The sequence below is a fragment of the Gallus gallus genome, chromosome 22 (genome assembly GCF_016699485.2).
Source record: "Gallus gallus isolate bGalGal1 chromosome 22, bGalGal1.mat.broiler.GRCg7b, whole genome shotgun sequence".
Lineage (NCBI taxonomy): Eukaryota > Metazoa > Chordata > Aves > Galliformes > Phasianidae > Gallus > Gallus gallus.
In genome coordinates this window covers 3,325,423-3,349,326 of record NC_052553.1, presented here as the reverse complement: position 1 = coordinate 3,349,326, position 23,904 = coordinate 3,325,423, and the positions used below count along the sequence as shown (strand labels likewise).

The 23,904-nt window shown below is 59.0% G+C and overlaps 2 protein-coding genes and 1 long non-coding RNA gene across 16 annotated transcripts in view; 1 reads left to right on the top strand and 2 right to left on the bottom strand.

The window, feature by feature from the left end:
* HK2 (hexokinase 2) overlaps positions 1-13,429 on the top strand; it is a 23,680-nt gene extending 10,251 nt beyond the window's left edge. For 7 of the 9 annotated variants that reach the window (XM_046903338.1, NM_204212.2, XM_046903340.1 and 4 more), the window contains exons 2-18: positions 1,534-1,696; positions 5,098-5,246; positions 5,424-5,543; positions 7,089-7,184; positions 7,310-7,409; positions 7,516-7,699; positions 8,071-8,226; positions 8,337-8,570; positions 9,008-9,312; positions 9,579-9,727; positions 9,998-10,117; positions 10,222-10,317; positions 10,549-10,648; positions 10,725-10,908; positions 11,067-11,222; positions 11,438-11,671; positions 12,330-13,429. In XM_046903338.1, the coding sequence (XP_046759294.1) occupies positions 1,534-1,696; positions 5,098-5,246; positions 5,424-5,543; positions 7,089-7,184; positions 7,310-7,409; positions 7,516-7,699; positions 8,071-8,226; positions 8,337-8,570; positions 9,008-9,312; positions 9,579-9,727; positions 9,998-10,117; positions 10,222-10,317; positions 10,549-10,648; positions 10,725-10,908; positions 11,067-11,222; positions 11,438-11,671; positions 12,330-12,474 (2,691 nt within the window). In that variant the 3' untranslated portion in view covers positions 12,475-13,429. Of the gene's footprint in view, positions 1-226; positions 633-738; positions 815-1,533; positions 1,697-5,097; positions 5,247-5,423; positions 5,544-7,088; positions 7,185-7,309; positions 7,410-7,515; positions 7,700-8,070; positions 8,227-8,336; positions 8,571-9,007; positions 9,313-9,578; positions 9,728-9,997; positions 10,118-10,221; positions 10,318-10,548; positions 10,649-10,724; positions 10,909-11,066; positions 11,223-11,437; positions 11,672-12,329 lie in introns of those variants that run through there. The other 2 variants (XM_046903342.1, XM_046903341.1) reach the window with 2 other exon arrangements.
* LOC121107424 lies at positions 2,919-5,384 on the bottom strand. The gene is made up of 2 exons (XR_005841559.2): positions 4,405-5,384; positions 2,919-4,105 (listed from the first exon to the last, which is right to left on the bottom strand). It is a non-coding gene; the product is annotated as an uncharacterized LOC121107424 (long non-coding RNA).
* On the bottom strand, positions 13,018-23,904 carry GMCL1 (germ cell-less, spermatogenesis associated 1). Of its 6 annotated transcripts, none has more exons than XM_046903440.1 (15): positions 23,621-23,904; positions 22,195-22,318; positions 21,884-22,021; positions 21,309-21,405; positions 21,133-21,230; positions 20,656-20,768; positions 20,403-20,468; positions 20,199-20,283; positions 19,887-19,977; positions 17,596-17,736; positions 15,506-15,575; positions 14,961-15,036; positions 14,701-14,846; positions 14,484-14,571; positions 13,264-14,055 (listed from the first exon to the last, which is right to left on the bottom strand). In XM_046903440.1, the coding sequence occupies exons 1-15, from the start codon at positions 23,821-23,823 to the stop codon at positions 13,924-13,926; spliced, it is 1,668 nt and encodes a 555-aa protein (XP_046759396.1). In that variant the 5' UTR covers positions 23,824-23,904; the 3' UTR covers positions 13,264-13,923. The 6 variants fall into 6 exon arrangements, with proteins under 6 accessions (XP_040507516.1, XP_046759396.1, XP_046759397.1 ...); XM_046903441.1 differs by having other exon boundaries at positions 21,884-22,025; positions 23,621-23,742; XM_040651584.2 differs by having other exon boundaries at positions 21,884-22,025; positions 22,195-22,281; positions 23,621-23,742.

Sequence of the window (23,904 nt, the reverse complement as noted above, 5' to 3'; positions counted from 1 at the left end):
AAAGAATCCACGCCAGAAAGTGAAAGAATCTGCCCCGAAAGGCGCAGCCTGAGCCGCTGCTGCGAATGGGGGGGCCGGGAGGGGGTTGGGGGGGGAGGGGAAGGGAAGGGGGGGGTCACCGCTGCTCCGCAGATAACACAGAAAAGGGGAACCGAAAACAATGCCCTTCCTATGGGGGGGGGAGGGGAAAGGGGGGGGATGTGGGTGCCGGGCGCCCTGACCCGCTGAGCCGGGTGGGACGGGCTGTGAGTTTGGAGGAGAAGATGATCCCGGGTTTAAAAGGGCTTTGGGGATTAAAGGAAGGTGACCCCGTGCCTCGTGACGCCGCAGGTAGCGTGGGGGGCACGGGGGGGGGGGACGGGACGGGACGCGTTGGGGTGCCGGGGCGGTACGTGCCTGCAGACAGGTGAGCTGAGCCCCATGGGTGGGGTTTCCCTCTGAGTTGGCCGCTGCCCTTTAATTAGCGGTAAGGGAAGGTGATGGGGCCGGGGCACGGCCTGGCCGTCCGTCTGCACTGCCTCCCGTTGTCCGTCTGTCCGTCCGTCCGTCCGTCCGTCCGTCCCTGCCCCGCTCGGATGGGAGCCGGCAGTCGGCTCAGGTTCAGCTTCAAAGTGCTGCGATGCCGTTATGGGGTGAGCGGCTGTGATCCCTGCAGGATCCCCCCCCCCGCCCCCCAGCGGTATCCCCCGTGCAGCACTGGGTCCCGTGCACTGAGCTGTCACAATCCCGGCCCCACAGCTGGAATCCAACCCCAGGATCCGACTTTGGGATGGCAGAGGGCAAGCTGGGCTGTGCGGTGTTTGGGTGCATGCAGGTGGGGGTTCCGGGGGTGCCTGTGGGGCTGGGATTCGCTTCGGCCATCTGTGGGGTCAAGCTTTGCGTGGGCCATCTGTAGGGTTGGGCTTTGCTTGGGCTGCCTGTAGAATTGGAGTTCTCTAGGGCCATCTATAGGGCTGGGATTCTCCTGGGCAACCGCAGGGTCGGATTTCTCTTGGTCCACCTGTGGGGTCGAGCATCTCTTGGGCCACCTGTAGGGCTGAACTTCACTTGGGCCGCCTTAGGGTTGGGCTTCTCTTGGACCACCTTTAGGGTAGGCTTCTCTTGGGCCAACCGGGGCTGGGATTTTCTTGGGCCACTTGTAGGGCTGAGCTGCTCTTGGGCCACCCGTAGAGTTGTACTTATTTTGGGCCATCATGGAGCTGGACTTCTCTTGGGCCTCCTTAGGGTTGGATTTCTCTTGGGCCACCTGTGGGGTCGAGCATCTCTTGGACCACCTGTAGGGCTGAACTTCACTTGGGCCGCCTTAGGGTTGGGCTTCTCTCGGACCACCCGCATGGTTGGGCTCCTTTTGGGCCGCCTTAGGATTGGGTTGCAAAGCGGCTCCCGGTGTTTGGGAAGATGTGTGGGGGCAGTTCTCCATGCACATCCCTGTCGCGCTCCGGTGTGGGTGATCTGCTTCCATCCTCCAGCCGTGGCGTTGTCCCCACGTCCTCCAGCCCCACCTCTCACCTGCTGCCCATCCGTGCCCCACAGGTGGACAAATACCTGTACCACATGCGGCTCTCCGAGGACACACTGCAGGAGGTGTCCGAGCGCTTCCGCAAGGAGATGGAGAAGGGGCTGGGAGCCGACACCAACCCCACCGCCTCCGTCAAGATGCTGCCCTCCTTCGTCAGGTCCACCCCGGACGGGACAGGTACGGCACGCTGGGGACAGCTTGTGTCCCTCTGGGCTGGGTGCCACCAGGGTGGGGGTCCCGCTTGGACCGAGGGGGCCATGGGGTGTGAGCGTGTGCCCCGTGCTGGCAGGACGAGGAGGTGGTCATGGGTCGGCTCATCGCTTCTCATTAGTGCTGAATGGGACGGGGACCACGTGAGGAAGCAGCTGACAATGCCGCCTTTCTGCTCCCTTCCCACGCGCCTCTCGTCCTCCCCAAGGGACCGACCCCGCTTGGCTGGGGGGGCACGGCTCCGCTTCAGGCTGCCATTGATGCATCCAACACTGAATGACTTCCTTATGCAGTTGTTGGGTGGAGGCGCTCTCAGAACCCTCCTGTGGGGTCCTCGTAAAACCTGACGGGGGAAAAGTGAAGAACGGAGCTGCCGGGAAATCAGGGAGTTGTAGAAGTGTAGAATGGACGGGTTGGAGGGGTCCTAAAAGATCATAGAGCCACGGAATGGTTGGGATGGAACGGTCCTTGAAGAGCTTAGAGCCATGGGATGGATGAGTTGGAGGGGTCCTAAAAGATCATAGAGCCACAGAATGGTTGGGATGGAACGGTCCTTGAAGAGCTTAGAGCCATGGAATGGATGAGTTGGAGGGGTCCTAAAAGATCATAGAGCCACGGAATGGTTGGGATGGAACGGTCCTTGAAGAGCTTAGAGCCATGGGATGGATGAGTTGGAGGGGTCCTAAAAGATCATAGAGCCACAGAATGGTTGGGATGGAACGGTCCTTGAAGAGCTTAGAGCCATGGAATGGATGAGTTGGAAGGGTCCTTAAAGATGACAGAGCCATTGGGTGGCTGGGTTGGAAGGGTCCTTAAAGATCATGTAGGTCCACCCCTGCCACTGTAAACTCATCCACCCCCACCCCACGGTGTTCCTACCCCACTCCCAGCCGTGTGTCCGGCCGCACCCTCAGCACAATGAGCACTTGGCCCAGCACACGGTTTCCTTCCCAGAAGCTGCTGAGCCGTAATCTGGGGCTCACCCAAGAGAAACCCCAACACAGAGACCCCAAAGCGTCGCTCCCAGACTGCCCCTCCTCCTGGCCAGGACGGGGTGCTCTGCGGGGGTCGGACCTCCAGGGCTGGCGATGCGCACGTCACCTCCCGGATTATGCTGGATGAGAGGGGCTTACACAGCCAGCGGGTCACGCTGAGATGTAGGGCAAGGGCACGAGATGTAGGGTGAGGGCACAAGATGTAGGGGTAGGGCACGAGATGTAGGGTGAGGGCACAAGATGTAGGGGTAGGGCACGAGATGTAGGGTGAGAGCACGACATGTAGGGGTAGGGCATGAGATGTAGGGTGAGGGCACGAGATGTAGGGTGAGAGCACAAGATGTAGGGGTAGGGCACGAGATGTAGGGTGAGGGCACGAGATGTAGGGGTAGGGCACAAGGTGTAGGGTGAGGGCACAAGGTGTAGGGGTAGGGCACAAGGTGTAGGGGTAGGGCACGAGATGTAGGGGTAGGGCACGAGATGTAGGGTGAGGGCACAAGGTGTAGGGTGAGGGCACGAGGTGTAGGGTGAGGGCACGAGATGTAGGGGTAGGGCACGAGATGTAGGGTGAGAGCACGATATGTAGGGGTAGGGCACAAGGTGTAGGGTGAGGGCACAAGGTGTAGGGTGAGGGCACGGCGTGCTCAGCACCAGGGGAGCGAGCTCTGCTTGCTGGGCACCTCAGCATTGCTTTCCCCACAGCTCTGCAGAATGGGGAACAGAGTGCTTATCTTTGGGCCCTTTGCAGAGAGCAAACAGCCCCTGGCAGTGAGCTTGCTGTTAGCCGTGCTGTTTGCCTTCCTGTTTGCTTGTGTCTTATCGCGGCGCGAGGCAGCGCCCAGAGCCCGAACCTCCGGGGCTGTGGGGTGGAAACCGGAGCTCTGCAGCTCCGACCTGGGCATGGCAGGGACGGCTCTCTGCTCACTCCTCGGCTGCTGGGATCTGCTTTCTTGGATCCATGCCCTGGGCGCTATCCGTGTCTCCGTGTTCCCGCACACACCGATGTCATCAAGGCTCCAGGAAGTCACTGCCCATGTCCCCACGTCCCTGCAAACAGCGGCGCCGTGAAGGCTCCGTGAAGCCGCCACCGCAGGGTCTGTGTCTGTGTCTCCATGCACACCAACGTCACCAAGGCTCCATGAGGTCACCATCCGTGTCTCCGTGTCCCCGTGCACACCAACGTCATGAAGGCTCCGGGAAGCCACCATCCATGGCTCCGTGTCCCCATGCACTCTGATGTCACGAAGGCTCCAGAAGCCACCATCCATGTCCATGTCCTGTGCACAGTGACATCACGAAGGCTCCATGATGTCACCATCTGTGTCCTCACGTCTGCACCCACCAATGTCACGAAGGCTCCATGAAGTCACCATCCATGTCCCTGCAAACCCTGATGTCATGAAGGCTCCATGGAGCTACCAATCACCTCCCCACCTCCCTGCCCACACTGATGTCACGAAGGCTCCATGAAGTCACCATCCATGCCCCCATGCACACAGCGACGTCACGAAGGCCCCATGAAGTCACCACGTGTCCCCACGCACACCCCATCCATCCCCCCTGCAGACCCCGGAGTGCCAACGAACACCACTTTCTGTCCCCTCCTGCTGCCTTGGTGGCTGTGCGCCATCCCCCCCCCGCAGCTCTCGTTCTGTCCCAGTCCTGCTGGCTGAAACTCACCCAGAGGAACGGGCCGGCATGCAGCCACGTGCCGGCAGTGCTGAGGATTTTGCTGGGCTGCGTTCCCAGAGCAGCGCTCGGGTTTCCTCCCAGAGCATCTCCTGTGCAACGCCGGGGAAGGGCAGAGCGTGGGGAGGGGGTGGGAGAGCTCTCTTGGGATTCTTGCGTCAACAGTCGGGAATGGGTCCGGCGCTGTGACCTTACAGGACCTGCGGCGCTGGGGGATCACCCTGTGGTTTTTTTGGGTAACCCCTGTGGAGGTTTGGGGTTCAGCCCTGTGGTTTTGGGGTAACCGTGTAGAGTTTGAGGCTAACAACTGTAATTTTGGGGTTCAAGCCTATGGTTTTGGGGATAACCCCTGTGGTTTTGGGGTTCATTCCTGTGGAGTTCCGGGGCCAGCCCCTGTCGAGTTTTGGGGTTCAATCCTGTGGTTTTGGGGCTGACTCCTGTCGAGTTTTGGGATTCACCCCTGTAGGGTTTTGGGGTTAATCCCTGTCATTTTGGGGCTGGCTGCTGTAGAGTTTTGGGGCTAACTCCTGTGCTTCTGGGGCTCATCCCAGTAGATCTTTGTGGTTCACCCTTGGGGAGTTTGGAGGTTTACTCCTGTAGAGTTTTGGGGTTAATCTCTGTGGTTTTGGGGCTCACCCCTGTGGTTTGAATTTTGGGGTTCACCCCTGGCTTTCTCTTCCCCAGAGGACGGAGACTTCTTGGCACTGGACCTGGGCGGCACCAACTTTCGTGTGCTGAGGGTGAAGGTGTCCGACAACGGCCTGCAGAAGGTGGAGATGGAGAGCCAGATCTACGAGATCCACGAGGACCTCATGCGAGGCAGTGGGATGCAGGTGGGCCTCCCCCCATCCCCACTGTCTCCCCCAAAAGGAACATCCACCCACAGTGGGGCAGCAGTCAAGACAACGCCAAGATGTCCTTCAAGATGCCAAGATGCCCTTTGAGATGCTGAGACGTCCTTCAAGATGCCAAGATGTCAGCGTTGCTCATCCTCAACCATTGCCTTTCAGCTCTTTGACCACATCGCCGAGTGCCTGGGCAACTTCATGGAGAAGCTGAAAATCAAGGACAAGAAGCTGCCCCTTGGCTTCACCTTCTCCTTCCCGTGTCACCAGACCAAGCTGGATGAGGTGGGTGAGGGATGTGGGGGCCGGGGGGGGGGATGTTCTGTGCTGGATTGGGTGACTGTGCCCTGGTGGGGTCACACCTGGAGCACCGGGGGAAGTTGGAGCACCGGAATGGAAGGACCTAAAAGTGTCTAAGAGTTTCCAAAGGTGGGCCAGGAAGATGGGGAAGGGGGGAATGGCAATGTGTGTGGGGGGCAGAGGAGTTCCCTTGGGTTCAGCACAGAGAAGAGACTGAGGAAAGGCCTCGTGGTGACCCTACAATCATCTCATGGCCCTACAACCCCTCATGGCCCTACAGCCCCTCATGGCCCTACAGCCCCACATGGCCTACAGCTCCTCATGGCCCTGCAGCTTCTAATGGCCCTACAGCTGCACATGACCCTACAGCTCCTCATGGCCCTACAGTCCCTCATAACCCTACATCCCCACATTGCCCTACAAATCCTCCTGACCCTACAGTCATCCTGTGGCCCTAAAGCCCCTCACGACACCACTCTCAGTCACGTGGTGTGAATGACCCTTTGTGGCCGGCTCGGTGATCCCTGTGGGTCCCGTGGCACACAGAGCTCTCTGTGCCTCATTCGTTCTGCTCTCGGCGAGCAGCTGCTGGTGCTGGATGAAGGCATGGGGCAGCAGCTGCCTGCAGCCCGGCGGCCCCGGGGACGTGCCGAGCACCACATCAGCGCCAGCGACCTCACTGGGCACGTCCCACACTGCCATCTCCTGCTTCCCGGAGCTCACCCGTGTGGGGTTGGGCAGTGGGCAGCTCCATGGCACGGCAGTGGCTCGGCACGTCTGCAGCTCCATGCTGGGGATGTGGGAAGTCATGTTCCTATTACCGCGCCGCGCGGTGATGGGTGAGACCCCATCCCATTGGTGCCCTCTGTGTGCATCAGAGCCAGTTTTGCTGCAGGGCTCCATGAAACCAAGCACAGAGGTCACGTCCCTCTGCCGGCGGCAGGGAGCCGATGACTCACGTGCCCGTGGCCATAAACTGGGACGTGGGAACCGCTGCAGATGCCGATGGCAGTGATAAGAGGGAGGGGCTGTGACTGCAGAGCCATGTCCGTCCCTGTGCTGGAGGAGCGGGTTGGGTGGCTCTGACCTTGAGACACGGGTTGGGTTGTACTGACCTTGAGTTGTGGGTTGGCTCTGACTTTGAGTTGTGGGTTGGCACTGACTTTGAGTTGTGGGTTGGTTCTGACTTTGAGTTGTGGGTTGGTTCTGACTTTGAGTTGTGGGTTGGTGGCTGTGACTCCAAGTTGTGGACTGGTGGGTCTGACTGTGAGTTGTGCATTGGCTCTGATTTTGAGTTCTGGGTTGAGCGGCTCTGATTTTGAGTAGGGGGTTGGGGGGGTCTGACCCTGAGACACGGGTTGGGTAGTTCTGACCTTGAGTTGTGGTTTTGTGGTTCTGACCTTAATGTGTGGGTTCGTGGCTCCGACTTTGAGTTGTGGGTTGATGGTTCTGACCTTGAGGCACAGTTTTGGACATGCGGTGGCGTGGGGTCCCACTGAGCATCCCCTTCTATCTCTTCCCCCAACACAGAGCATCCTCGTCAACTGGACAAAGGGATTCAAGTGCAGCAGCGTGGAGGGGAAGGACGTGGTGTCCCTGCTGCGCAGGGCCATCAAAAAGCGCGGGGTAAGGCGTCCCACCTCCCACAATCCTGGGATGGGACACACGGGGCATGACGCTCATCGTCACCGTGCAGGCGGAGACGCTGCGGTGCTCTTTGGTGGCACTCAGTGGCCCCTCCACCATTTCAGGACTTCGACATCGACATCGTGGCGGTGGTAAACGACACCGTTGGCACCATGATGTCCTGTGGCTATGATGACCAGAACTGTGAAGTCGGACTCATCGTGGGTGAGCGGGGCTGAGCGCGGGGATCGTGGTGGATTGCGCGGTGCTCACTGGGGAGGATGGGGGAGATCCGGCATCCGACGTGAGCGGCTCTCCGTGCTCGGCGCAGGGACGGGCACCAACGCCTGCTACATGGAGGAGATGAGGCACATCGACCTGGTGGAGGGGGACGAGGGCCGGATGTGCATCAACATGGAGTGGGGCGCCTTCGGGGACGACGGCGCGCTCAACGACATCAGGACCGAGTTCGACCATGAGATAGACATGGGCTCGCTCAACCCCGGCAAGCAGCTGTAAGCAGATTCCTGGCACCGGCTCGGCCGTGGGCTCCGCTCCGCATTGCCCATCCTCCCATTGTGTGGGACCGGTGGGGTTGTCCCAGTTAACTGGGTCACAGTGTCCTCTGTCCCGCCAACGGGGACCGCATGGGATTTGGGCTGGCATGTCCACCCAACGCCCGCTTCCCTCGCCAGCCCTCCGCTCGGGGCTGTCGGTCTGCGTTTCCCCTGCCAACAAATCCATCGGCAGCAGAAAGGGAACACCACCACCTAATGTCCACAGCCAGGTCCTACAGAATTCCTGTTCCGCAGAGGGGACGGTGCGGCTGGGAGAGCGATTGGGGTTAATGGTGGGGGTCCAACCACGCACCTCTTGTGTTTGTGAGGTTCGAGAAGATGATCAGCGGGATGTACATGGGCGAGCTGGTGCGCCTCATCCTGGTGAAGATGGCCAAGGAGGGGCTCCTCTTCCAAGGGAAGCTCTCTTCGGATCTGCGCACCACCGGACACTTCGAGACCAGATTTGTCTCCGCTATTGAGAAGTGAGCAGGGGCTGGGTGTGGGGTCCCAACCCACCACCCTCTAACTGGGGGAAACGCTGGGCCCACCGCGGATTTCCAGACGCAGATCTTTTCTGTTCTTCGGTGCACAGGGAGAAAGAGGGGCTGCAGAAAGCCCACGAGATCCTCACCAAGCTGGGCCTGGAGCCATCCCACGAGGACTGCCTGGCCACCCACCGCATCTGCCAGATCGTCTCCACCCGCTCGGCCAACCTCTGTGGGGCCACGCTGGCCGCCGTGCTGCGCCGCATCAAGGAGAACAAGGGGGTGGACCGGCTGCGCTCCACCGTCGGCGTGGATGGCTCCGTCTACAAGAAGCACCCGCAGTAAGTCCATGAGGCAACGGGGAGCTGGAGGAGGTTTGGCCTCATGATGATGTCCTATTGGCATCTCCGCTGGATCCCATTTGTTGGCCATCTCAGAGGAGGTCTGACCTCACGGTGATGTCCTGTGGGCACCTCCATTGGATCCCAAAGTCCCTGTGAGCCATCCCAGAGTAGTTCTGGCCCCAAAGAAGCATCCCATGGGCACCTCCATTGGACCCCATTTGTTGGCCATCACAGAGGAGGTCTGACCTCATGGTGGGTCCCATGGGCACCTCCACTGGCTCCCATTTGCTGTCCATCTCAGAGGACATCTGGCCCCGTGGTGGCCCATGGGCACCTCCATTGGATCCCAAAGTTCACGTGGGCCATCTCAGAGTCTGACACGACCCATGGCGGCACACTCAAGCCTTCTTCTTCCTCCTCCTCCTCTTCCATAGCTTTGCCCGACGCCTCCATAAGACAGTGAGGAAGCTGCTGCCCGACTGCGAGATCCGATTCGTGAGGTCGGAAGATGGCAGTGGCAAAGGGGCGGCCATGGTGACGGCGGTGGCCTACCGGCTGGCGGCCCAGCACAAGGCCCGGCAGAAGATCCTGGAGGCGCTGAAGCTGAGCCACGAGCAGCTCCTGGAGGTGAAGCGGAGGATGAGGGTTGAAATGGAGAAGGGGTTGGGCAAGGAGACGCACGCGGAGGCCACGGTGAAGATGCTGCCCACATACGTGTGCTCAACTCCAGACGGGACAGGTGAGGATACCTTCATGTCCCGCATACAGCAAAGAGCTCCCAGTGTCCATGCCATGTAGGGACAGCTGTTCCCCTCAATGTCGAGTGCTGCTGTGGTTCCAAAGCTCTGGGATGACAATGCTGAGCCCTTGGGATATCCCGTGCCCAAAACAGCACCCTTGGCTGGGAAATGTCACCTCCCTGTTCCCAGCCGTGGTTTCTCTGCCCCGTGCTCATGGTACTCCTCATTGGGCTCTCTCTCCTCACAACCCTCTCCTGGCTTTTAGAAAAAGGAGATTTCCTCGCTCTGGACCTGGGGGGGACGAACTTCCGTGTGCTGCTGGTGCGGGTGCGGAACGGGATGCGGCGCGGCGTGGAGATGCACAACAAGATCTACTCCATCCCCCTGGAGGTGATGCAGGGGACAGGCGAGGAGGTGAGTCCACCCACTGTTCCATCCCACACACCTGAGGGCAGATGAGCGTCAGCCCCACTTCCTCACAAGGGAAATAACCCAGGTTGAGCTCTGAGCATCACTGATGGCTTCGGGGCGTTGGTGGGGTTGGGGTCAGGGGGCTCTGGGACACCCCAAAGAGGGAGGACAGCATCCCATGGGTGGGAGTGCCGCCTGCTGGGATGCGGAGGAGCCTGCAGTGCATGGCACACGTGGTGACTGTGCCCTCCTGCCCTGGCTCTGCACATCTAGCTCTTCGACCACATCGTCCACTGCATCTCCGACTTCCTGGAATACATGGGGATGAAGGGAGTGTCGCTCCCGCTGGGCTTCACCTTCTCCTTCCCATGCAAGCAGACCAACCTGGATGAGGTGAGCCCAGTGCCGGCAGGATCCTGAGTGTGTCCCTGAGATCTGGGGGCTGTGGGGTGCTCCCATCCCGCCCTGCTCACCCCGACCCTGTTTTTCCCCTCCAGGGGATTCTCCTCAAGTGGACGAAGGGTTTCAAAGCCACGGGCTGCGAAGGGGAGGACGTGGTGAGCCTGCTGAAGGAGGCAATCCACCGCAGAGAGGTGAGCGGGGCAGCTCTGCGGTGGCGTTAATTGGGCTGGGAATGAATGGGCTGGGAATGAATGGGCTGAGCGTTGGGATGCCAACCACCGCCCTTAGTCATCACATTGAGGGTGGATTTCCAGAGCCTGGAGCTAGGAGCTGAGCAGCACTGCCCTCCGCCCATCCCACCCCCTTGGGCTGCCCCATCATCCCTACGTGGGAAACCACCCAACCCGACCTTTCCCTTCCAGGAGTTTGACCTGGACGTGGTGGCAGTGGTGAACGACACGGTGGGCACCATGATGACCTGTGGCTACGAAGACCCCTACTGTGAAGTCGGGCTGATAGTTGGTGAGAGCTGCACCTTTCCCTGCCCCATGCAGGGATGCCCTCCCCCTGAGCCCCATTGAGACCCTCCCCCCTGCAGGCACAGGCAGCAACGCCTGCTACATGGAGGAGATGCGGAACGTGGAGCTGGTGGAGGGCGACGAGGGCCGCATGTGTGTCAACATGGAGTGGGGTGCGTTTGGGGACAACGGCTGCTTGGATGACATCCAGACCGAGTTCGATTTGGCCGTAGATGAGCTGTCCCTTAACCCTGGGAAGCAGAGGTGCGTGGTGGTGACGCTAAGGTTGTGAGGAGCAGTCCCTCCCCTGCAGAACCCCGATAGTGCTGGACCATAAAGATGGTGCTGGGTGCCATGGGGTGGGCAGGGCTGCCCCCTCTGCCCTCGGGTGCCAACGCCCGGCCCTGTTGTCCCCACTCCAGATTTGAGAAGATGATCAGCGGGATGTACCTGGGGGAGATCGTCCGCAACATCCTGATGGACTTCACCAAGCGAGGGCTGCTCTTCCGTGGCCGCATCTCCGAGCGCCTGAAGACCAGAGGGATCTTCGAGACAAAGTTCCTGTCCCAGATAGAAAGGTGAGGACGTGAGCGTGGCTGTCCTGCTGTGTTTTTTAGGGGGGGTCCCCGGGTCCTCCGCTCAGAGCCAGGGCGATACGGTGCGAGGAATGGAGTGCACTCCACCCTGGGTATCCCTCCAGTTGGCGTTACCCAAACCACGACTCCATGGGTGCCATAGGACACGTGGATGTGGGGGTAAACCTCCTAACTGCTGTGCCCTCTCTGCCCCACAGCGACTGCCTGGCCCTGCTGCAGGTGCGCTCCATCCTCCAGCACCTGGGCTTGGAGAGCACGTGTGATGACAGCATCATCGTCAAGGAGGTGTGCACCGTGGTGGCCCGGCGTGCCGCGCAGCTCTGCGGGGCCGGAATGGCCGCCGTGGTGGATAAGATCCGCGAGAACCGTGGGCTGGAGTTCCTCAAGGTGACGGTCGGCGTGGATGGGACGCTCTACAAACTGCACCCACAGTGAGTGCCTGGCAGGGGGGCGTGGGGAGGTGGTCTGTGGATTGATGGGGGGGCTCGGATGGGGATTCTGCCCACCAGAAGGGTCTGTGGTGAAGCTCTGTCCCTTCCAGTGAAGCCCACACAGAGGCCACGGGTGCAGGGATGAGCGTGCACTGGGCTCAGGGCTCCGTGGTGGGGCATACAAAAGGCTCAGGGCTCCGTGGTGGGGCATACAAAAGGCTCAGGGCTCCGTGGTGGGGCGTACAAAAGGCTCAGGGCTCCATGGTGAAGCATGCATTGGACTCAGGGCTCTGTGGCGGATCATACAAAGGAGTCATGGCTCCATAGCAGAGTGTGCGTTGGACTCAGGGCTCTGTAGTGGAGCACACAAAGGTCTCAGGGCTCCATGGTGAAGCATGCATAGGGCTCAGGGCTCCACAGTGGCTCATGCATCGGGCTCAGGGCTCCGTGGTGGGGCTGCACAGAGTCCCACGGCGCTCAGGTTGGGTGCTGGCCGTGAATCGGGGCTGGAAGGCAGAACATGGGCTGTCTGTGCCCGGCTCCCAGCGCTCCCACATTGTGCGTTGGCGTGGGATGGCATTGGCGTGGGATGGCGTTGGCTGCATCACAGGACGGCTCTGATGGGTTCCTCCTCCTCCTCCTCCTCCTCCTCCCACAGCTTCTCGGCCATCATGCAGGACACGGTGAGGCAGCTGTCCCCGTGCTGCGAGGTGACGTTCCTGCAGTCGGAGGACGGCAGCGGTAAAGGCGCGGCGCTCATCACGGCCGTGGCGTGCCGGATCCGCGAGGCTGGGCAGCGGTAGGAGCAGCACGGAGCTCAGCTCTGCGCCCGACGGACGATTCCTTCCCCGCTCCCTCCCTCTGTACACACACACACACACACGGGGCCCTCCCCCCTTCGCTCTCCTCGTGGGACACAAAGGCTGCGTCCCACCCAACCCTGAACCACTCACGCGTCCCCCGACGGCAGAAAGGATCCGCGTTGGAGCAGAGCCCTCTGATGCCACATCCTGCCTCATAGGGCTGTCCTTTCTCCGGACACCTCCGCTTGTTTTCCCCCACCCATCAGGGCTGCATCACGTGCACAGGTGGGGAAGGGTGGGGATGGGGGTCCCATTGCATCTCCCACCCCAGCAGTGCCCGGCGTTGCGTTCCTGCATCACCTCGCCATGTCCTTTAGCGGTGGCACCGAATCTTCCTTTCTCTTTGTCGTTTCCTTCCTTAATTTAACGTTTCCTTGGGGTCAGACTGGAGAACCCGACGTTGTGGGGCGGGGTGGGGGCACTTTGGTTGTCCCCAAAGGGATATATTGTGGGGGGGGGGGGGGGGGGAGGGATGCACCGCAGCCCCCTGAGCGCGGTGTGGGGCAGAGCTGCGCTCACGGAGGACGGAGCTCTCAGGGGACTCCTTTGCGTCGGTGCTGCGCTCTCGGGGTCGAAATGAAGAAGGGAAGCTGAAGTCGCAGCTGTCGATATGAAGGGAAGGACGGACGGAGCAGGGGGGGCGCTCAGAGCTCAGCCCGGCCCCCCCCCCGGCACGATTCGGATCCAAGCCAAAGACGGTGGGGCTGCGAGCAGCGGAGCTGCGCCTGCTGTTCTCCTCTCGTGTTTACACTATTTATTTTTAGCCGTGATAGATAAGAGAGATAGAGAGGCTTCCTTATTTTTGTACTTTTCGTACCGGTTTCCCTGGCAGTGTGGTGGTGGTGTTGTACTCCTCGGCTCCCCCGCGCCCCAATAAAAACGTGGAACCGACTGAGCTCCGTTTCTGGGCCGTGCTGAACCCGTGGCACAACGGGGGTCGATGGACAGCATTCCTCCTCACCCCATTTATGGGCACCGTGCCGTGCGTTCCGCCTCACCCCACGCTCCCATCCTCATTACCACGTCCAAGCAGGGTGTTTTTTTTTTTTTAAGCTTTTTTTTTTGACAATATTAAAAAAAAAAGAGGCTTTGAGAGGGCAGCTTTCCCTCTCGGAATGCAAAAAAAATTGGGCTGTAAATTCCCAACAACAACAACAACAACAGTCCAACATAAAACAAAGGAACGAAGGCGCTGAGCCTTCACCACCCCATCGGGACGGCCCAAAGGCACTCCGTGGTCACAGTGTTCCTGAGCGAAAGCGGGGTGGGTTCCCCCCGTGGCGGAGGTGTGAGCCGCTCCCAGCACGGCTGTTGGGCTGCTGGGGGGGGGCTCTGAGCACCTGCAGTGGTGGAGCAATGCAGGCTGGGCTCCGGGTTGCAGCAGTGCACTCAGTGCTGATCTGTGCCCTCCGGTGCCGCAGTGCCGCCCGCCCTCTTCTCCGGCGACGTGTAGAGGAAATTGCAGCAGATGTAGAGGGGGAAGACGAGCAGGCGGCTGTCCAGGTTCATCACCACCTGCTCCTGGGGTGGCACACGGAGCTGTGAGCAAGGCCAGACAGCCAGCACCGTGCTCCCAGCACGGGGGCAGTGCTCCCTTTGCCCCCACAGCTGCTCGTCTCCCTTTTGTGGCACCCATACAGCGCTCTCAGGGCGTTACAGAGCTCTGTGCCACTGTTTGACATCGCACATCCCCAGCTGCGAGACGTGGCCACCCTCGAGCACACATTCCCTTAACATCACTAAGTTTACAATAGCAGAGAGTCCTTATGGAAACTCAGCTCTGCCTCCAAGCACAGGGGAACCCCACCAGTGCTGGGGGAGGGAGCAGTGTCACAGGGCTGACTTCGTTAAGCCGCACTAATGAGACCCTCAGCACCTCACCCCAGCCCTCCCCTTGCACGGTGCTCTGCATCCTGCACCAGCACTGAGAGCACAGCACCCCAGCATACCTGGTCCTTCTCCAGGCTCAGGATCTGATACCCCGTGGTTCTGCTGCAGATTATTTTCCCACTGCTGTCAAAGGAGGCGAGGCGTAACCTACGGATGCAACACAGGGAAGGGGCTCAGTGCCCTCCTGCTGTTCCGCCAGCGCAAAGGGCTTCTCCCAGCACACAGGGGAAGGCCTCATTAGCCACGTAACGAGGTGTCTCATGCTCGGGGTGGTACCTGAAGGCGATGCTGCGCCGGGGCTGCAGGCTGACGGAGCCGCTGCATGGCTGGTTGAGCGTGTTCCGCTTGAAGATGATGTAACGATTGGTGTAAGTGATCAGGAGGTCGAAGCCGAAGTTGAAGCCGGTCCAGCGCCAGCAGTACTGCAGGGAACAGCCATGGAGCACCCGGAGTCACAGCGCACGCCCAGCCGTGGGGCTCAGCCCCATCCCTTGCAGCTCTCCCACCTCTGCCCCACGTGTTTGGAGCACACTTACATCGCCGTCCTGCGCTAGCTTCCGCCCGCACCTCATGCTGCTCCCCTCCAGCTCCTCCTTGTTGATTTCTTGGGGCCTGCGAGCAAACAGAGCAGCAGCACAGTGCACCAGCATGGCTTGGGATGCGTAGGAGCTGCCTGTGTGGGTCGCAGCTCATCGCCATCCCCCCTCTCCAAGGACGCCTCCAGAACCTCTCCAGATGGGGGCATTTTGGGGTCCAACTGTTGCAACAAACGGAGCTACGGCTCCACGTGTGAAGGGGCTGAACCAACAGGCCAAACCTGCCCAGCAAACCACCCAGCCGGCTGCCATCGGGTGATAACAGGCACGGATCAGTGTCCGTGTGATGGGTGACGTCTCTATGAGACACAGAGCTCCGCTCCGAGCGCTGCCCCACTCCTCCTCCACCCATGGGGCTGTGCTGGACCCCGGGTGGACACGAAGTGCACCCATTTGGGACCACCCAGAAACACTCAGTGTGGTTTTTATCAGAGTGAGGCTTCCGCTGTGAGGAATAAGCAGAGGAAACCCTGCAATGTACCCACCCGGTGTCGTTGTCCTGTTCCACTCGGAGCATGGCAAACCACTGCTGTTTGTACACCGAGGACAGCCACTCTGCAAAGAAAGGACAACAGCTGGCAATGAGCGTGTGCTGAGCACGGCCCGAGGGCAGCAGCGAGGTTGTGTCGGCCCTCAGAGGTTCATAAGAGATTAAGCACGGGGTGTGGGAGCTCCCCTTGGCAGATAGCAGCAAGGCCGCGTCCCGGAGCACACTGTGCCCGGGGGGGGTGGATGGGGGGAGCGCCAGCAGCACTCCTGCAGGCAGCAGGGAGGAGTGGGATGAATGCATCCAAGGGAAACAGGGAAAGCAAATCAGGATTCATTTAGACCTCTCTTTGGATGGAATTTCCTGATCTTGACACCTCCCCTGGCTGCAAACAGATAAGGGCAGACAGCGAGGCCCCGAGCAGAGCCGTTCCTCCTTCCCCCACTCTCTGCAGCTCAGCATTTGGGTTTTGCAATTCACAACCAGAGCTGCAGGAAGCAGCAGATCGCTCCTGCGTGACCGCAAGCCCCGCACCCCCCCCCCCCCCCCCACTGCCTCTCCCACTGCGGACTACAAAGCGGGCGAGCGCAGCGGAGGGGCTGTTCAGCTGTGAGAAAGCAAACACAGCTCTGCTGTGCTGGGAGCTGTGCCAGGACCGTGGGCTCCTTTTCACCGAGCACGAGGAAATGTGGGCTTCAAAGTCACAATCAGAACGGGAGCGACCCGAGAACTGCTCGCCCTGTGCTGCACAGTGAGCTGCCCGCAGGCTCTGTGCTGCAGGGACTCAACGTTCCACCCCGGCGCCGCCCCGTGTCTGTTTTGCAACAGATTTGGTGCAGACGGAAGGAGCCCACAGCTCCACGTGGCGCCGTGGAGTTGGGTGAGGGTTTGCTGAGTGAAGGAGCGCAGCCCGTGCCAGGAGCTGTGCCAGGAGCTGTGCCAGGAGCTGTGCCAGGAGCTGCCCCATGCGCTGCGCAGGACGGGCGGCGTTTGCTGTGACTCACGGATGTGGATCAGGTATGGCTGTCAGAGCAGAGCTGTGTGCACTGCTTGCTGCCTCACTCACAGTGCTCTGCCTCCACCTGCTGCTCCCACACTGCTCAGCACACGCATGGAGTGCCATAACTGAGCTGCTCCACACCTGCCTGGGTCAGCAATGGGGCAGGAGGCATCTGCGACTGCGAACAGTGTGAGCCCACAGCAACCCCAGCGTACAAGCATGGACACAAAGAGCAGCCCCAGGGTACAAACAGGGACACAAAGAGCCCCGGGGTACAAACAGGGACACAAAGAGCAGCCCCAGGGTACAAAAAGGGACACAAAGAGCTCCGGGGTACAAACAGGGACACAAAGATCGGCCCCAGGGTACAAACAAGGACAGAAAGAGGAACCCCCAGGGTACAAACAGGGACACAAGGAGCAACTCCCAGGGCACAAACCTGGACACAACGAGCACTGATGTCAAGGAGCTACAGATAGCGAAAATGATAAATTTCAGTGAAATTCAGCCTTTTTGTGACGCCTCGCCACTGCATCACCCTTAAACGGGTGCCGATGAGGTGCAGGCGTGCTGCGGACACATAGAAGAAGGCCTCTCCAAGAGCTGAGATGCCAAACTCAAGGTGAGAGAGCAGCCTGGGTAAGGGAATGCTGCAGTGGGTGAGGAGCAGGGAGACCTGGAGCACATTGCTGTGAGGAGCACAGGGAGGGATGGAGGAAAGGAGGGAGGGGAGATGTTTTGTGCCATCAGCGGTACGACTGATAGCACCGATAATGGAAGGACGTTCTCAGGTGAGATCTCCACTTGCTGAATCACTTCCAGGCTTGCAGCCTCCAAGCAAAGAAGGAGCCGGCCCGTGAGCCCAGCCCTCAGCAGCCAGGTGAGAACAGAATGGGTGTTTTTATTACTTTTTATCATTTTTTTTATCGCCGTGCAACGACAGCGTTAACGGCGCTAAGCGATAACAGCACCGAATGCAGTCCCACCCTCTGGGCAGCAGGCCCAGAGCAGCACGTCACCTAAGGAAGGCAAAGTGCAAAACAGAAGCAGTTGAGCACCCAACCTCCCCCCGGGCACCAGGCACCCACCTGGGGGGATCAGGGCGTCCCTCTCCACGATCCGAGCAGATGCCAGGTCACTGATGATGTACTGCAGGCGAAGGTGTGCGAACACGGGCCGGAAGGCAGCGCCCTGCTCCATGTCCAGGAATGCAGCATCGCCCTCCAGCTCTGTGGGACAGCACAGCCCACGTCACCATTCTGCTCCCTAAGGGTTTTGCAGACCCTGTTTCTATGTGAGGTGGAGCTTTTTGTGCACCACGCCGGGGGGGGGCCCACGTCAAAGATGATGTGGACATCCAAATCCTGTCAGCGGAAGCTCCTTCCAACCCAACCATCCCATGGTTGTGATCTCTGAGCTCCTTCCAACCCAACCATCCCATGGTTGTGATCTCTGAGCTCCTTCCAACCCAACCATCCCATGGTTGTGATCTCTGAGCTCCTTCCAACCCAACCATCCCATGGTTGTGATCTCTGAGCAACTTCCCAACCCAACCATCCTGCAGTTCTATGATCCCTTCCAACCCAACCATCCCATAGTTGTGAACTCTGAGCTCCTTCCAACCCAACCATCCCATAGTTGTGAACTCTGAGCTCCTTCCAACCCAACCATCCCATGGTTGTGATCTCTGAGCTCCTTCCAACCCAACCATCCCATGGTTGTGATCTCTGAGCTCCTTTCCAACCCAACCATCCCATGGCTCTATGATCTCTGAGCTCCTTTCCAACCCAACCATCCCATGGTTGCGATCTCTGAGCTCCTTTCCAACCCAACCATCCCATAGTTGAGATATCTGAGCTCCTTTTCAACCCAACCATCCCATAGTTGAGATCTCTGAGCTCCTTCCAACCCAACCATCCCATGGTTGTGATCTCTGAGCTCCTTCCAACCCAACCATCCCATGGTTGTGATCTCTGAGCAACTTCCCAACCCAACCATCCTGCAGTTCTATGATCCCTTCCAACCCAACCATCCCATAGTTGTGAACTCTGAGCTCCTTCCAACCCAACCATCCCATGGTTGTGATCTCTGAGCTCCTTCCAACCCAACCATCCCATGGTTGTGATCTCTGAGCTCCTTTCCAACCCAACCATCCCATGGCTCTATGATCTCTGAGCTCCTTTCCAACCCAACCACCCCATGGTTGTGATCTCTGAGCTCCTTTCCAACCCAACCATCCCATAGTTGAGATATCTGAGCTCCTTTCCAACCCAACCATTCCATAGTTGAGATATCTGAGCTCCTTCCAACCCAACCATCCCATGGTTCTGTGATCTCTGAGCTCCTTCCAACCCAACCATTCCATAGTTGTGAACACTGAGCTCCTTTCCAACCCAACCATCCCATGGTTGTGATCTCTGAGCTCCATTCCAACCCAACCATCCCATGGTTCTGTGATCTCTGAGCTCCTTCCAACCCAACCATCCTGCAGTTCTAGGATCCCTTCCAACCCAACCATCCCATAGTTGTGATCTCTGAGCTCTTTCCAACCCAACCATCCCATAGTTGTGATCTCTGAGCTCCTTTCCAACCCAACCATCCCATGGTTGTGATCTCTGAGCTCCTTTCCAACCCAACCATCCCATGGTTGTGATCTCTGAGCTCCATTCCAACCCAACCATCCCATGGCTCTATGATCTCTGAGCTCCTTTCCAACCCAACCATCCCACAGTTGAGATCTCTGAGCTCCATTCCAACCCAACCATCCCACGGCTCTATGATCTCTGAGCTCCTTCCAACCCAACCATCCCATAGTTGAGATCTCTGAGCTCCTTTCCAACCCAACCATCCCATAGTTGAGATCTCTGAGCTCCTTTCCAACCCAACCATCCCATAGTTGTGATCTCTGAGCTCCTTTCCAACCCAACCATCCCATAGTTAAGATATCTGAGCTCCTTTCCAACCCAACCATTCCATGGTTCTGTGATCTCTGAGCAACTTCCCAACCCAACCATCCTGCAGTTCTAGGATCCCTTCCAACCCAACCATCCCATAGTTGAGATCTCTGAGCTCCTTTCCAACCCAACCATCCCATAGTTGAAATATCTGAGCTACTTTCCAACCCAACCACCCCATGGTTCTGGGATCTCTGAGCTCCTTTCCAACCCAACCATCCCATGGTTCTGTGATCACTGAGCAACTTCCCAACCCAACCATCCCATAGTTGAGATATCTGAGCTCCTTTCCAACCCACCCACCCCATGATTCTATCATCTCTGAGCTCCTTCCAACCCAACCATCCCCAGAAAACATAAGGAAGCCTGGAGATGAAGACTGTCACATCCCAGCTGGAGCCCAAGGCCACGTCCTTTGTCCCTACCTCTCCTTCGCTCAGCAAACCAGGCATCAGCTTGTGCTAAGAGCTGTTTCAGAGGCCCGTTCCAGGAAGGCACGAGCTGCAGGAACATCCACTGGGTAAAACAAACAGACCCCAGTCAGCCTGGCAGATTATTTCTCCGAGTCATACACGCATTATTAAAGCCACATCTCCGCCGTGCGGTCACTCCCACAGAGTTTCCCATCCTCCATTAAGAGCTTACAGTAAATTCCACAGGGCTCAAACTCGCTGCTCTACACAGCAGCGCCTCGGGAGCGTGAGGTCAGTGCCCTGGCCAGGCCCTGTGCCAAGTACCTTCTTGAGAGCAGTGTACAGATCCATCTCCACTTGCATCACGAAGAGATTAGAAGAGCTGATCAGCTGCTTCATGAGGTTTATGCTGGAAAAAGAGCGAAGTCATAATCGCAGGGGGAAAACGACAGAAATCCGTACAGGTAAACAAAGGCCACCACCAAAAAGGCACCAAACGTGGCTGAAAATTAACTGAAGGATGAATACCTGAGCTCTTTGAAGAGTTCAACGCTCTGGTGAGTCATCAGGTTGTTCAGCAGCCACTCGAGGCACCTAGGTTAAAAACAAGGAGTCAGTGCCTCCCTTTTTCCCTGTGGATGTCAGCAGCCTATGAAGGGAGCACAGAGCTCGAGGCAGACAGCTTTAAGTGATCAGGAAACGAACGCGGGCGTTGCTGCTAATTAGGACGGTGGAGCGATGAGCAGTGCTGTGCAGGAAGCAGCCTGCAGGACGTTCTCACCTCTTCTTCACCGAGTCCAACCCGTACGTCCCCGCCGAGTTGTAATAACTGCACACAGTTTTGGCATTGATGGTTTCCTTCATCGTTTCCCCGCACTGCAGGATCAGACCGTCCTGCAGAAAGGGAAGGGGGAAAAAAAACCAAGCAGAAGCGCTCAGTTTCACGTCCCAAGAAGGAAAGGGGGAGACACAGCACGGCTCACTGTCACACCCGAGTGATTCTCAGTGCCACAGCGACCTCTGCTACGCTGACAGCAAACAGTGAGGCCACCCTCGAGCTCCACCACCCAACACCACGAGCAGAGCAGCGTCAGGGCGGGCAATGAGCTCCTCCAGCACTGTCTGCAAACGCAACTGACAGCTCCACAGCACAACCACAGCGCTTCCCAACACAACCACCGCGCTGCGTTCTGCTGTTCTGCTCTCCTCGTTGCAGGAAGGTGCCGCTGTGCCCGGCAGGAAAGGCCCCACTACTCACCAGCTGCAGCATGCAGGCGGCCGCCAGCAGCGCAACCACTCGGCCGGGCTTTATCAGCACATCATCCCGGTACAGAGAGCCGAATGCCACCTGCAGGGCTGGGAGGGGAACAGCAGCGCAGAGCTCAGCGCGGAGCTGATGGGACCCTCCGTGGCAGCGCCGCGGGCTCCACTCACCCTCTATGTCGATGTTCTGGTCGGGGATCTCCAGCTCGATGGTATCCATGCAGGATTCCTTCCAGGAGCCGCTGAACATGCTGGAGAAGTATCCTGACTGCAGGGAGGGGTAGAGGAGAGAGAAGAAGCTTGAGTTGGAAACGGCACTCCAATGAAAACCACGGACAGCAGCACACGGAGCTGAAGGTGAACGTTTCCCTTCAGGCAGGGAAAAGGCACCGTGCAAACCGAGGCATCCTGGTGTACTGAGAAAGGCCTACGTGTGGTCAGTTTGTGTCTGAAAACGCACCGAGACAATTTGGACTGCGTGTCTGCAATCAAAGATAAGAGCCCAGCAGGGCCAGAAGAGCTGGGTCAGCTGTTTTCCTCCCAGCCACACCAGTGTGGGGGTAATAATTAGTCCAGGAGCCGCGTCCTTAACGATATCAGAGGGCAACAAATCCTGCAGGCAACGGGGAACCCCACTTTGGGTATTAAGAGGGGAAAAAAACAGCATGCAAGACATGGAAATCAATGTACAAGGTCGCAGCCTCGTACCAAGGACACAAACACAGACACCACCGATGGAAATATACCTTTAGACTTAAGGTAAGGCATTTAAAACTAGAGGGTGAAAGGTTTCCGTCCCAGCGGAGTGAAATGCGCTGCTCTGCTAGGACTTTCCTCCCCAGCAGTGGATGCGCACACTGTGAGATGCTATCACCCACTGACGTCTACCTGAGAGATCAGAAAAATAAAGGGTTTGTACGGCACACCGCAGCCCCCGGGCTCTGCGCTCAGCATCGGTTGTGCTCTGGCACCCATCAGTGGGAAGCAGGAGGTGAAAGGAGAAGCTCTCAGCCCCCCGTGCAGCAGGAGGTGGTGTGATGGGCAGTGCGGCTCCCACCTGGCGCAGGTACACTTTGTGTAAGTTCCACTCCTCTCCCAGGGCGCAGATTTTGATGTCGCTGTTCTCTCCGTTCAGAAACAGAGTCTGGTAAATATACATGGAGGTGCTTTTCAGCTTTTTCCTACGTGAGAAGGCGACAGAGACGCTGCTTTCAAATATCACGTCACACAAAAACCCCTGGCAAAAAGCAGCTGACAGCTGCGGGGTCCTTCTCCCCACAACAGCCAGATCCCTTCTCCCCCACCCTCACCCTCAGGGGCTTCCAGATGAGTTCCCACATTACCAGCAGTCCCCAGAGCCCCCCCAACACGCCCCAGACCCCACAGAATGTCCCAAACTCCCTCAAATGGGCTTCAACCTCCCCAAAATGGCTCCAACTTCCCCCCAAAAATGGCCCCAACGTCCCCCAGAAGGCCTCAAACACACCCTGGACCTCACCAAACAGGCCTGCAACAGGGCCCAAGCCCCCCCAGCACATCTCAGACCCCCTCAAACTAGCCCAGATCCTCTCAAAGAGGCCCCAGACCCCGATACATGTGCCTCAATCAGGCCCCAGTCCCCTCCAGCACATCCCAGATCCCTACAAACAGGCCCCAAGCCTCCACAACGTGCCACAGACCGTTTCCCAAACAGACCCAAACACCCTCAAACAGCTCCGGATCCCCTCAAACAGGCCCAGACCCCTCCAGCACATCCCAGACCCCACCAACCAGGGCCCAGACCCCCATAAAAAGGCCTCAAACAGACCCAGACCCCCCTATCAGGCCACAGACCCCCCAGTACATCCCAGATCCCCTCTAACAGGCTCCAGGCTCCCCAGGATGTCCCAGGTTCTCTCAAACAGGCCCCAGGTCCCCATAAAAAGGCCTCAAACAGACCCAGACCCCCTCAAACAGGCCCAGACCCCCCTAACAAGCCAGAGACCCTCCAGCACATCCCAGATCTCCTCTAACAGGCTCCAGGCTCCCAAGCATGTCCCAGATCCTCTCAAACAGGCCCCAGACCCCCATAAAAAGGCCTCAAACAGACACAGACCCCCCCCAAACAGGCCCAGACCCCCCAAACAGGCCCAGACCCCCCCATACATCCCAGATCCCCTCTAACAGGCTCCAGGCTCCCAAGCACGTCCCAGTTCCTCTCAAACAGGCCCCAAATCCCCACGAAAAGGCCTCAAACAGACCCAAGCCCCCTCAACACGTCCCAGACCCCCCCCCAAAACACACCTAGACCCCCTCCATCAGGCTCCAGTCCCACTCAGAACATCCCAGATGGCCCCAAACAGGCCCAGACCCCCTAACAGGCCACAGCCCCCCTCACTGCATCCCAGACCCCCATGAAGGCCTCAAGCAGACCCCAGACCCCCCCCAGAACCCCCCAGGGTCCCTCAGCACGGCGATGACCGACCCCCCCCCCACCCCCAGACCTGCGGGGGGCGCTGTGGAGCCGCTCTTCCCGCTCGCTGTCGCTGTCGCTCTCGCTGTCACCGGGCCCTTCGCCCCCTCCGCGCTTTCTCTTTCCTCCTCGACGCCCCCCACCCCCTCCGCCGCGGCCGCCCTCCCCCGCCGCCCCGTCTCCGAGCGAGAGGCCGCCCCGCCGCCTCAGCAGCCGGCTGCTCAGAGAGCCCATCGCCGCCCTCCATGTGGGGAGGAAGAAGTGACGGAGACGCCTCAGCAACGGCCGGCGGCGGCCATGATGCGCGGGGGCGGC

What these genes read in the sequence shown, in the direction of transcription:
- GMCL1 (XM_046903440.1), bottom strand. Translation starts at nt 23,823, where the DNA reads ATGGGCTCTCTGAGCAGCCGGCTGCTGAGGCGGCGGGGCGGCCTCTCG. An exon ending in GCCTTACCTTAAGTCTAAAG is followed by an intron (nt 21,406 to 21,883) that starts GTATATTTCCAT and finishes CCCTCCCTGCAG; the next exon opens with TCAGGATACTTCTCCAGCAT. An exon ending in AGCTAGCGCAGGACGGCGAT is followed by an intron (nt 14,847 to 14,960) that starts GTAAGTGTGCTC and finishes TGTTCCCTGCAG; the next exon opens with TACTGCTGGCGCTGGACCGG.